Source organism: Podarcis cretensis (assembly GCF_951804945.1).
Source record: "Podarcis cretensis genome assembly, chromosome: 2".
Taxonomy (NCBI): Eukaryota; Metazoa; Chordata; class Lepidosauria; order Squamata; family Lacertidae; genus Podarcis; species Podarcis cretensis.
Window position 1 is genome coordinate 51,145,698 of NC_137171.1, and position 13,158 is coordinate 51,158,855.

A 13,158-nucleotide genomic window follows, 5' to 3' on the forward strand; every position below is an offset into this window, starting at 1 on the left:
GCAAAACATAGACAAAAAATAAGAAAAAAAAGAAAAAAGAAATTTTGACATAAAAATAAACTCACTTTCCAATTATACCCTTCAAAACCTTATTTTCCTTACTTCCACCCGCCTCCCGATCTTGTATTCTATGTAATAATTAGCTCAGCAAGCTCAGTTTTGATCATTTTGATTCTTGGTCCCTCCCTTTGTGCTCTTATTTAACTCAGTCACTAGAACCCCTTCTTTTCCTTTTCAGTGTCCTCAACATTCAAAGATTTTACAGTGTTTTTGTAAATAGACTTTAAACTTCTTCCAGTCCTCTTCCACCTGCTCTTCTCCTTGATCTCGAATTCTGCCGGTCATTTCAGCCAGTTCCATATAGTCTATTACTTGCATCTGCCATTCTTCCAGAGTGGGTAGATCTTGTGTCTTCCAATACTTTGCGATGAGTATTCTTGCTGCTGCTGTAGCGTACATAAAGAAAGTTCTGTCCTTCTTTGACACCAATTGGCCGACCATGCCCAAAAGGAAGGCCTCTGGTTTCTTCAAGAAGGTATACTTAAATACCTTTTTCAGTTCATTATATATCATCTCCCAGAAAGCCTTAATCCTTGGGCACGTCCACCAAAGGTGAAAGAATGTCCCTTCAGTTTCTTTACATTTCCAACATTTATTATCGGGCAGATGGTAGATTTTTGCAAGTTTGACTGGGGTCATGTACCACCTATATATCATTTTCATAATATTCTCTCTTAGGGCATTACATGCCGTGAATTTCATACCGGTGGTCCACAACTGTTCCCAGTCAACAAACATAATGTTATGACCAACGTCTTGTGCCCATTTTATCATAGCAGATTTTACCGTTTCATCCTCAGTATTCCACTTCAACAGCAGGTTATACATTCTCGACAATATCTTAGCATTGGGTTCTAACAATTCTGTTTCCAGCTTTGATTTTTCCACCTGGAAACCAATTTTCCTGTCCAAGTGATAGGCCTCTCTTATTTGAAAATAATGTAACCAGTCTCGTACCTTATCCTTAAGTTTCTCATAGCTTTGCAATTTCACTTTATCTCCCTCCTGCTCCAGAATTTCCCAATATTTTGGCCAGTTAGATTCCATATTAAGCTTTTTTAAGGCCTTTGCTTCCATAGGTGAGAGCCACCTAGGGGTTTTATTTTCCAATAAATCTTTGTATTTCATCCAGACATTAAACAATGCTTTCCTGACAATATGGTTTTTAAATGTAACACACTCCATTACTTCCGGGTCGCCATGGAGCGCAACCTGAAAATATTTAAGCTGAAGCGTATTCATCCTGAGGTATGACTGTAGTGGTTGGATATCCTGGATATTCAGGCCAGCCAAAATTCAAGAACCTCTCTTCAAAACACATCCTTTATTCCATTGTTTTAGGGAGCATCTGCCTGAGGGTTACTCTTTCCACTTGCCCCAATTAAAGCACACTCACAAACTTTCTGAATTCAGAAGTGACCTCTGTTCATTCTCTGAACCCCCCCCCCCCAAATCTCCATTTCCTCCAAATCCCAGAAGGAATAATTTTGGAAACTTATTTTGACATAGTATTTCAAGTTAGGGCAATGCCACCACTTCAAGATCCTTGCCTTTTCCACTGCACAGATTACTACCAGGAGTCCAAAGCCTCCTTAGCTTTCTTTTCTGCTATATATGACTGAGCAGCATAGGGCATCCCACACGGAGACCACAAGTTCCACATAGCCCTTTTGTCATAGCAACTTGGAAAAAGGGTGTGAGCTGCCCTATGGCTACCCCCTTGGCTCTGCTGGCTCATTGTAATGTGATCTGTTAAGAGAGGCTCTCCACACAGAAGCCTGGATGGCTGCAACAGCTGTGTAGTAACTAGAGACTTCCCCTGTCTCACCATATGGTGGTGGAGTATGCAAAGAGGAGGAGTGCTCAAGTCCCTCAGTTGTACTCCATTTGATAATTCCAGGCTCAGCTGAGTGAGAACAGGACAAGAGCACACACACAGTCTCTGTATCTTAAACCAAGTCCAGCCCTTCCATTTCCACCCACTGCCGGATATTCAGGTGCAGCACCAAGGCCACAGGTTGTGACGGCACTTCCTGCCAATACAGCCCGTCCTTTGCTAGGGAGATTAGCTTCTAACCTTTCCACAAGCAGTAACACTGGAAACTTGTGTGCAGATCTGTTGAACAAGGTTCTAGGAATTTTCCCTGGATGGAAATCTAGTGCCCTAGAAACGCTGACCCTGGTTGAGTACCTGCCCTGCATATCCCATTGTGGACCATCTTCTTGCCCACTTTCTCCTCTAAGGAGGGAGCTCAGTGGTGGCGGGTGGGCAGGCTAGCTAGCTGAGCCTTAAGAGGGATGCAATCTGTACGGTTCCTCAGTCCTGGTGCTTCTGATGATACAAGACCACGTAAGAATATTGCAGGACCATCCAGAAAGGGTTCAGTCCCAGCGCTAGCCCAAAGGCGTGGTTAGCAACCATGCCATTGCCATTTTTGCTCCAGTTGCAACACTGCACATGGAACAGTTCATAGGATCAGTCCCAGATCTATTAAAGTGAAGGGCAAAACACAGCTGGGACGTCAGCTGCAGAAATCTAGATATTCCTGGCACATTGTCATTCAGCATATTTCCTTGGAGTTTTATGCCTGGCACTCATCACTGAACACAACATGTGAGAAGCCCATTCAAGATACATTTTGGGTTGCCAAAAGGGCCTATTGTAGCTGTTCGGTAAGCGAATCATAGAATTGTAGAGCTGGAAGAGGCCCTGAGGATCATCTAGTCCAGCCCCCCTGCAATGCAGGAATGTGCAGCTGTTCCATATGGGGATCAAGCCTACAGCTTTGGTGCTATCAGCACCATGCTCTATTCAGCTGAGCAATCCTGTTTTATCTGTGTTATCAGGAGATGAACAATAAGTTCTGCCCCGTCACCTACTGTAGATGGGCAACAGTCAAGTCCATCAAGCTGTGTTAGAAACTGGGATAGAAAAGCTAGGAGCCAAATGGCTCCTGGGACCTGGGTTGTGGGTACCAAAACAGAATGTCTAGTAGCCATTGTAGGGGGGTCGGCAACATTTTGTATTTATTATTTTGATAAGCATGAACTAATGCACAATGCACATAAGAGACACATTGTCGATACCACATTTTTATCAGAAACTGTTAGTACCTGTTTAATTTGGTGTTTATAATAAAAATATTGGTACCATATGCAGGGATTTATGTTATGCAAATTGAACCATAGAAAGAAGAAAGGAAGTTTTTGATATTTTAAGGCTGTTTAAATGAATATTCTAAATTGTAAAACAAAATTTTTTATAAAAATTATATTTTTTAAAAAATGAAATGCTTGCAAATCTAGACTCTTTAGGTGCAAAATGCACCTGGCACCCTGCCATCAAGCCACATGTTCCCTCTGGAAACTGTTGTTTCCAAGTTACACAGGCTCTAGAGATCAATTCCATTTCCCCCTACTAGATTGCGCAGCATCCTGAGGGAGAATGAATCAGTCACTAATGGCCTGAGTGTGGAAATGGAAAGGGGGCCCTGGCTGGAGCTTTGCTGACTGGTTTCAATTCAGCGATTTCCACTGCTAAAAAGTCAAGCTACTGGAAGCTCAAGTGGCGGCTGGTCTGTTTGACAAGGGAGCAGCTACAACAATAATCAGAAAGCAATGCTTGAGCAGCCCACAAGTTCCCTCCCTCCTCTGCCTATATCTTGACATTGGCTTTTCAATTATGTCTGGGCTTATTTCCATATTTCCTTTGTTCCTATCTAAGCACAGCTGATTGCAAAGATAAATTGCTCTCACATATAAATGACTATAATTTGCACCATGCAGGCCCCGTGCTCAAGCGTTGGTGGAAGAATGCAAAAGGCAGAGGAGGGGCAGAAGTGTGGTGATGTGACTCATGTCATCTGCACAGCGGTGATGAAGGTTTGGATACCCTGAAGTCTGCAGGCACAGAATCAGAGACAAAAGGTGAATGGGAATTCTCTGGCAGGTCTTTAATGAAGGCCTTCACAAAATCAAGGGTCTGTGCCAAACTTGAGGAACCTGTGACTGTCCATGTGTTGCTGGACTACAATCCCCATCAGATTCTGCCGGTATAGCCAGTGATCAGGGGCGATGGAAACAGCAACAACTAGAGGGCCACAAAATCCCCAGGCTTGGTCTAGGCAGTAGAGATGCCGTGTGCTGCAGTGGTTGGACTAGGTAGGGCCTGGGAGATGAGAGTTCAAATCCCCACTCAGCTTACTGGGTGACCTTGGTCCAGACACAGTCTCTCAGCCCAACCTGCCCGACAGGGTTGTTGTGAGAATGAAATGGGGAGATTAAGAGCCCACCACTCTGAACTCCCTGGAGCAAAGGTGAGATACAAATGTAACAATAAATGAATTAAATGCAAACAGGGTTGTACAAGGGGTAGCCCATCCACGAGGATGCGAGGCTGGAGGGAAGCAAACACTTTGATGAATCTGGTCTCCATTTAATGCTCACCTTCCTCCACAGGACCTGGGTGAGCACCTTTACTCAAAACCCCAAACCCCACAATAGGGTAAAACAGAGATCGGGGAAACGGTCTCAGTTCCTTCTCAAAACAAGAGCATGCTGGATCAGGCCAGTCTAGTATCCCAGGATCCTGTTCTCATAGTGGCTGATGCAAGGAGGGCCCAAGCACAAGTGTAGTCTCCCCTCCTGCGGTTTCCAGCAGCTGACATTCAGAAGCATGGCTGCCTTCTCCTTCTTTGCCACGTATTAGAAAGAGCTGCCCCTGCGTTGATTCTCCTTCCATTGCAGTGACTCAGTTGCCAAGAGATAGAATTGCAGCAATGCAGGGGAGGGCTGCTCTCTGTAGCAGCTGGGGGTGCGGTGATCCCATCCCCAACCCTCTTTCACAACACACACCCTTGAATTTGGCTGAGTTTTAGGAGAGGGTGGAATTCCCAAAGTGGATCTTAGGCAGAAGATCAAGAATGATTCAGGATTCCGCCCACCCAATCCAATGTCACCCTTTCTCCATGACAAGGCAGGCCCACAGGCTGCATACTGGTCTGACGTGATCACACACAAGGAACTGAAGGGTTCCCCGTGTTATGTCGCTTGGCTCTTGGGTTAAAACATACACACGGGACTTTGTAACAGGAAGAAAATTTGTATGTAATATATTTTTAAAAACAACTGAAATACTAAAGAGCCTGACCGTACAAGCAAAGGGTGCTGTGGACAGGAATACAACTTTTACAAGTCTGTTGTTGTACAGCACTTGACCACACATCACATGCACCCATGGGAATCAGAGGGCACATTGATAACACACAATGTGTTCTCTACTGTAACTCACAGACCTTGGGGGAGAAATTAGGTTGAGGAAATAGTGGTGAGGGAGGACAAGTTACCTCTTCACTCTCTGCATCAAGATGGCTAGTCATGGATCTCATCCCTTTGGTCCTTAGACATCTCTCACACAAGGGCTGCGTACCAAAACTAAAGTGACAGGTAGCCAAGCTTTGGAATCAGCTTGCAAGCACCTGCAGGGAGTCTGGGAATAATGTAGGCCAGAGTGGCCACACTAGCCCTGGCTTTGATGTCAAACAGGTCACCCTCTTTCCTAACATGTTGGGTGTTTAAGCACCCAAGGAGTCCAAATGCACCACTGCACCAGAGAAGATTTCCCATAACCTATGGTCTTGTTAGTCACATGCTTGGAGCTGACCCAGGGTCATAGGAAGGGGGTGCAGGGGTGCGGTCCGCCCTGGGTGCCATCCTTGAGGGGGTTACAAAATGGCACACCATGGGGGTCGGCCCTTACCATGGGGCCTGGCTTGCAGTGCGCCCGAACCACATCTCTCTCCTGGGAGTGACATGGTGACACAGTGGCTCGGGGCCCCGCACTGCCCAAAACGGTAGTGTGGGGCTTGTGTCTGCCAGGCAGACTCCGTGGGCAGCGTACCACACCGAGCCACCCCTTTGGGCGGATCACTGCAGTGCTCCCTTGCAGTGCCCCCGTGCTCAGATTGCTCTGCCCCCGCCGCTCTGGGTGCTAGCTACACCCCTGGTCTGTCCTTTCAACTCATATAAACTGGAGCGGGTAGTTGTCTCCACTCTGCTACAATCTATGAGTATGCTCAGGAAGTGAGTGACAGCTGGCTAGCAGAACCAGGACTGTAATGGAAGGATCAATATTCACGTCCAATCATTCTCAGCAAGGATCCGCAAACGCACTCACTGTAGCCACCATTCAACAAGCACCCCTTCCCTCTCCTCTGACTTTCTGTTGCACTTTGGATGCACTCAGAACTTCTAAAAAGATCAATGGACAGGTAAGACTGCAAGAGAAATCCAGCAGGATCAAATCCAAGGTCCATCTAGTCCTGCATTCTGCTTCCCAGTGGCCAGCCACATGCCTCTTGAGAAGCCCACAAGCAGGGCATGAAGGAAATAGCCCACTCCCACCATAGCTCCCCAGATGGAACTTCACTTCTCATGCCAGGCCTGCAGCTTAGGCAACAGAAAGAGTCTCATCACCAACTTAATTCTGTTCTGCAGTTTGGAGGCATCACAGACATGACTCTCCCTTTTCCCCACATCCTCTGTGCACACTAGAGGACTCAGGGGAGGGACAAGACTAGTGGTGACCACAACATGTTGGCCAGATGCCAAGGCCACCCAAAATATGTGGGCCCCAACTTCTTTGTCAACATCAAATAAAAATATATATGAAAGTCTGGGCACAGAAGGGTTTTTAGGGGGTGGTGGAACCTTGGGCTGTTTGAAGGCAAGTAAAAGACAATCGGCTGCTCTAGTTGTACTTTTTATTGTGCATTCATGATGTTTTGTGCTCATGATGGTATCTGGACAGTTATACATAATTGTGCTTTCAATACTGTGTGTGCCTGCAAAAGTTTCAGGCAGATAATTTCCTTCCAACTGGTGCATTTCCCATAGTTTCCTGCTAAAATCCTGTAACTTTTCATACCACAAATGTTGTGTCCCCCCCCCCCATTTTTGTTGTGCTATAGCTATAGCAAAGAGTGCTCCTGTGGATGACAATGTGCTAACCTTGGGGTGCACTGGAGAACAACTAATAAAGTGGAATGGCTCAGTATAAATCTGCCATCATCGCATCAACAACCTGTTGCAGAATACACACATACACAAATATCCCCACCAGTCTGGAGGGACCCAACAGCATTCTGCAGAAACTAACGACTATGGTTAAGTGAGGTCCATTAATTTTAACAGATCTACTCTGAATTAAACTTAGTTGAATAACCACCCACAGTGACTTATCATCAGGGTGTACTGTTAAAAGATGCCACAATCTATTCTTCTTAATGCATGACTTTCAAAGGCGAGGTCTGCTTGTTTCAAATGCTTAGCTCATTCATCCACAGTGATGCCAACTGGCTTCTATGGAAATGGGAGATACTATTAAGTACACAGACAGCAAAAGCTGTGATATTTTAGAGGGAGGTGAATATCTCTCAGGACTGAAGGGATAATGACCCAGAAACAAACAAACAAACAAACAAACAAACAAACAAACAAACAAACAAACAGCTATCCCACCCATCCCCAGCCATTTTGAACAATAGATTTGTGGGTTCTGGTAAGAGTATGGAATCCCTTTTCCTGTCCTGTAAATATTTAAATAGCTGTAAGACAAGATGGGACAGCATAGTCTGAAAAGTATTAAGACAATAGATTTTTTATAAACCGCATCACAGGCTACATGTCTGCACTCTGGAACTCAACGGTCTAGGAGACAATAAGGGCATTTTAGCCGAGATTATCACATTTGGGCTACTGGCAAAAAACTCAGCCAATCCTCTCCCCACCCCCACCCCACTGCACTTCTGTTGACAACCATCACTTGGGAGGTTAAGGTGGTGTGCAGGCAAGTGTAGGGAAGCAGGATGAGAGTCTTCACTCTGAAGAGCACAGTCCTGGAGCCTTTTCTTTGCCTTCTTTCTTTCGGAGAATCATTAAGAAATCGAGAATGCTCAGCTGCACTCCTCAGTTATTCTCCTAGCTCCAGGATTGTGACACCCTGTCAGCATATAACACTTCTGCTCAAAAGATCTGAACTGGTTGCTGATTTGTTATTGCATCAAGTTTAAGGTGCTACAATGGATAACGGCTTGCTTGGGAGCAGTTTATTTTACTCCACATATGCCCGTTCAACTGTCCCCCGTCCCCCCCGAGGAACTGGAACTGTTCTGGGTGCTCCAACATACTCGTTCCACGCTTGCAAGATATGGGTCTTTAAGTGGGGCAGCAACTAAACTTGGAACTCCCTGTCTACTGACATCAGGTAAGCATCTTCACTGTTTTCCTTTTGGTACCTACTTAAAACGTTTTTGCTTAAGCAAGCCTAGCCAGACACGGGGATATTGACATGCTTTAATCTTTTCTTAGTCTGCTGTAATTTCAATTATCTTTTAAGTGCTTTTATAACTTGTTTTAAGCTGTTTTTGCTGATAAATTTAGTATTTCTCCTAAACTGCTTACAGGTTTTCTTAGGGTCAAGTGTTACGTAAATTTTGTTTAAAAACAAAACAAATTAGCACATGCAAATTTATGTCTATGAGCCCATGTCTCAAATCTCTTAAGTCCCCAACATTGCTCCTGCATCTCACCATTATGAAGGGCATATTCAGTCCCATTTTACAGATGAAAGCACCAAACCTAGGCCACTCTTTATGTTCTTCGGCGTTTATATTTCATGAAGTGGATCATGCATTTCAAGATTAAGATTTTTCTCTGAGGGCTGGCTCCACTTTCTTCATGCTTGAAGGGACTCGCTCCGCAAGGGCACTAAGTGTACCATGTCTTAGCTGTGCTTCAGCAGCAGACCTTTTTTAAAATTAAAAAATGAACAATATATGCACATCAGGTTCGTTGCCTCTAAGCAAAGAATGCACATGATTATCTGCAGACTTGGCTCATGATATTTCAGAAGTGGCTTTCAGCACTCAACAAGTTCCCCCACTGGGGAAGCAAGGCAGTCAGAATTCCCAAGAAAAACATTGCAAGAGGCATTCCCTTATCAACAGTCAGCAGAAATGCTTCCTGCTTCAGGAGGGATGCGAGAATGAAGCTGTGCCAAGCCCTTTGCCCAGCCTCAAGAGCTGGCTGAGTAACAGGATGCAGGCCCCAAGCAGAGCATGGGTTGGCCTCCAAATGCTCAACCACTTACAAGTGGGGAGGAGATCACTTCGTTTCCATAGAGGAAGCATCACCCATCCTTTTACATGGAGGAAAAAGGAGAACCCTTGACCTTCAGAGGATCTGCAATGGGCTGATGAGTTTCCACAACTCTTTAAAACATTGCAGGTCCCAAGATCACACTGTCACTTTTTTGTAGGGCAGATCTGGAAATGGGGAGTTCACTCTCCTTCCTGCATCTCCAGCCATTCTGTGCCACCCCCTGCCCTGTAGGCAGGTTGGTACTGGCATTCTCCCTCCTGTCTAGCGAGGCTTCTCCACCCTAAAAAAATTGCAGCCCTCAGCAAAAGCCTATGGTGGACAAGTGCAGAAGAGGGTTTATTTATAGCCACAAATCATAGAAAGAAAAAACTTACTGAGACTGCCCCAGCTGCCCAGACTGCTGCTGGAATGTGTTCGCTGTATATAGAGGAGATATACATAGCATTTCCAGACACAAACAGTTAAGATTCCACTCTACATGAGTGTCCCACTTCATCGTGAGAGAGAGAGGTGAGAAGCAGAGAGGCATTGCCGCAGATGCTCTCCAAAAGAGGGGCCAAGAGGAATACACTTGTGACACAGCACAGAAAACATATTACTATCATTATTGTCCTGCCCCCCAAGTTTTCAAAGCAAAAATTATAGTTCACTTCATTCTGCTAACTGTGGACAGAAGCAAGACTCCTTTAGTTTTTCTTCCAAGAGAAACACATTAGCGCTTGCAAAGCAATTGCACCTGCAAATAAGTTTTGTCATGCTTAAGTGTGTTGTGCCTCCTGCCACGACTCCTTTCCTGCTTTGTTCCTCTGCTTATCTTTTCCTGCATGTACTGAAAGCAGGTCAAGAACTACACAGGAATGAGCAAGGGCCACAAGAGGGGAAGATCTGCACAGCCCACGTTCAGGACAGTAGCCACAGCTGCAGTATTCAAAGGGTGGAAGCTAACGGGAGGCACGAGCACAGACTTCTAGAGAGCCACACCGTGAGCCCACCAAGAGCCACTCCAAGTCAAGAGCAGTGCTCTAGAAGTCAACTCTAGCTGAGTTCTACCCACACTGGCCTTCACACAAGTGCCTCTCTGCATAGCACCAACAGCTCAAATGCCATTCCTTAAGCAGCTACCACAAAGGTAGCATTGAAAAACTAGCCCAGAGACAGAGAGGAAGAGAGAGGGACTCTGGCCAGTGTAAGAAACTGAGATATGAAAGCCAGGAGCTAGATGGCACCTTAAACCTAGGTTATGGGTGCAACAACTGAATTTCTAGGCACGCTTTTTTATAACAAGAATACAAAGCTGAAAATGAATGAACTGCAGCTAAAATATGTTGTTCGTTTTTCACATGGTGTGGTCCTTCCCCTGCCCACCCCACCCCCCAATATTCTTAAGAGAGTCTCTTCTCCAATCTTCAGAGGAGCTTGAAGCCGGGAGACACATGTCAAAAGTCAAATCTTGTGCATCATCAACTGACATGGTGTGGTGACCACCACGTGATCGAGTCTAGACAGATCAATTAAGACTGGATTCTTGTGATTTTTGGTGCTACCAAAACCAAGCTCATGTTCAACAAGACCCTTGTGCACCCAAAGTTACTTGCTGATTTTTTATTTACTCCGTTTTTACTTTGATGATTCTTCCTAGAAGCTCAGGATGGCATGCAAGGCTGTTCCTCTCCCATTTAATCCTCACAAGCAACCTTGTGAGGTAGGCTAGGCTGAGAGAAGGAAGGGGAGACTGACCCAGAGTCACCCAGTGAGCTTCGTGGCCAAGTATTTGAACCTGTGTCAACTTGCTCCTAGTCCAGCAATTTAGCCACTAAGCCACTATAAGGTGAGTAATGCCTCTCCAAAACAGCACAGCGATTTTAAAAGCACATATGTCCTGATACAGTCTATTTAAAGTGATTCATCCGCTTTCCCTCTCTCCACCACATGGAACACAAGAGGCTTCTCTCAACAGAATACTGTCTAATAACAGAGAAGGCTGCAACCCAGGGCACGCTGATTTGGGAGTAAGTCTCCCTGAACACGCGGGATTTGCTTCCAAGGAGACACGCACAGGATGGGGCCCGAAAGCATGCCGATGTGTGTGTACAGTTCACAATTAAACAGCTCGCGGTGGTGTCTTGCACATGGGGAGTAAACAAAACAATCCCTCCTGGCCGTGATCGTTCTTACATTAGGTCTTAGGTCATCCTCGCTATCGGTGGAGTAACAGGGAAGAAATAATGAAGTCTGGAGGGAGCCAAGCAGATTTTTCCAGCGCAATTTGGCAGCCGCGCGCGCCCACCTCCAAGCGCCCGGGTTACACAAAGCCCCATTAAGACAATGCCATTTACTAACCATTTTGGGCGCGTACATCTAGCTTGTGTTATTTCTTTCTTTAATGTCTATCTCACGCAAAAGCGCTTTTCACCATAGATCTAAAGCTGTCCTACGATTATTCTCACACTTAAAAATATATAGATCAGAATCCCATTTGACCACCCACGTTCAAGCTTTCCAAACACTACTCCATGGAAACAAAACTGCGATCACGTCCCCCGCCCTATCGATTTCTAACCTCTCTCCGCCCCACCCCACGTTGAAGCACACAATGGTATATCCCCACGCGGAACGTGCCGTGAATGTGAGCACGCGTGGGCGTGGCACGCTTCATCTTCTGATCAGAATATCGACCGAGGCACAAATCAGCAGCGCGCGAGCCGCGACGGATAGCATGAATTAATATGGCACGCTCCGTCGAGCGAGGCTTTCTAGAGAACAGGTCTCATTTGCATGGGGAGATCTCCCCTAGGAACCGGGCAATCAGGAGCAGCTGACGCTACAGGGCTAAATAAACCGAAGATCTCGCCCCGCCAGGGGGTCCCTCGAGGGCCCTGCCCTCGCCAGCTTCCCAATTACGCGACAACAAGTGTTCGCCCCATCCGGAGCAAGCGGGCCCCGTTCCCCGACAATCCGATCAGACGCCCCCCACAGCATACCAGCCCCACTCCAGATCCAAACGACCGGATCGATACAGGCAGCCGCCATCTGGGCGTTCTGCTTACCGCTGAGCCTGTCCATGGTCCAGGGCATTAATGGGCGAAGGAGAGGCGGCTGTTCTCGTGGCGCCCGATTCGCTCCGCGGAGAAGACGCTCGCTCTGCGCCCCCCTGGCGAGCGCGCTCGGCTCAGGCGCGGACCAGCCAGATGGATGCGCCCGGCTCCTCCGGCACACAAACGTCAACCTTTAAACCGGCTCCCGCAGATCGCGCAGTCCCTCCCCGCCGCTTCCTCCGCGTCAGATACAGGGTCTTAGCGCCCTTCCAGCAGGACGCGCCGCTCCTCTCCCTTTGCTGGGCGAGCCTCCGCTGGGACAGGGGGCTCGGCTCCAGGCGCTCACCCCGCCCTTCCGGATCAGGTGCGGCCATCGGTATACAATGACAGCAGCCTCAACAGCCCTGCTGAAGGGAAAGGCCCGCCTTTCTCTCTCTGTCTTTCCCCAAATCCTTTGCCACAGTAGCCTCGCAGTCAGCTGCTCCCAGTTCCAGGTCTGCGCTCACTTGGGCACCTCCTTGGTCTTCTCTTGCCCCATCGATTGGTGCCCCTCAGACACAGACGCTCACCCGCACCTTTACCAGTCTAATTCTCTTTCTCCCCCTCATGCTAGGGTAGCTTTGCATCCATTTCTTTGTTTTATTTAATGGGCAGCCAGACGCCAAATAAGGAAAAATAGGCAGTCCAAAAAGTTCATTTGTGCTGTTCAAAAAAAAATTTGCATGATCTTAAGTCAGTGATTCTCAAACTGCGGTGGACTGGCAATTCACCATCCCCTGCAATGTGACATGGATTGGTACCATATTTGGTCCTGAAACAACCCACACAATCTGGGCTGTGGTGGAGTCACCAGAGACCAGCGGCCAATGGCTTGCAGACAGGCTCTGGTCCACGGACCAGCTCT

The 13,158-nt window shown here is 46.8% G+C and overlaps 1 protein-coding gene across 1 annotated transcript in view; it reads right to left on the bottom strand.

Annotated features, from left to right (window-relative positions):
• AFAP1L1 (actin filament associated protein 1 like 1) overlaps positions 1-13,031 on the bottom strand; it is a 76,445-nt gene extending 63,414 nt beyond the window's left edge. Inside the window, exon 1 of the mRNA XM_079964787.1 lies at positions 12,267-13,031. Coding sequence (XP_079820913.1) covers positions 12,267-12,294 — 28 coding nt within the window. The 5' untranslated portion in view covers positions 12,295-13,031. The remainder of the gene's footprint in view (positions 1-12,266) is intronic.
• Positions 13,032-13,158: the final 127 nt, after the last annotated feature.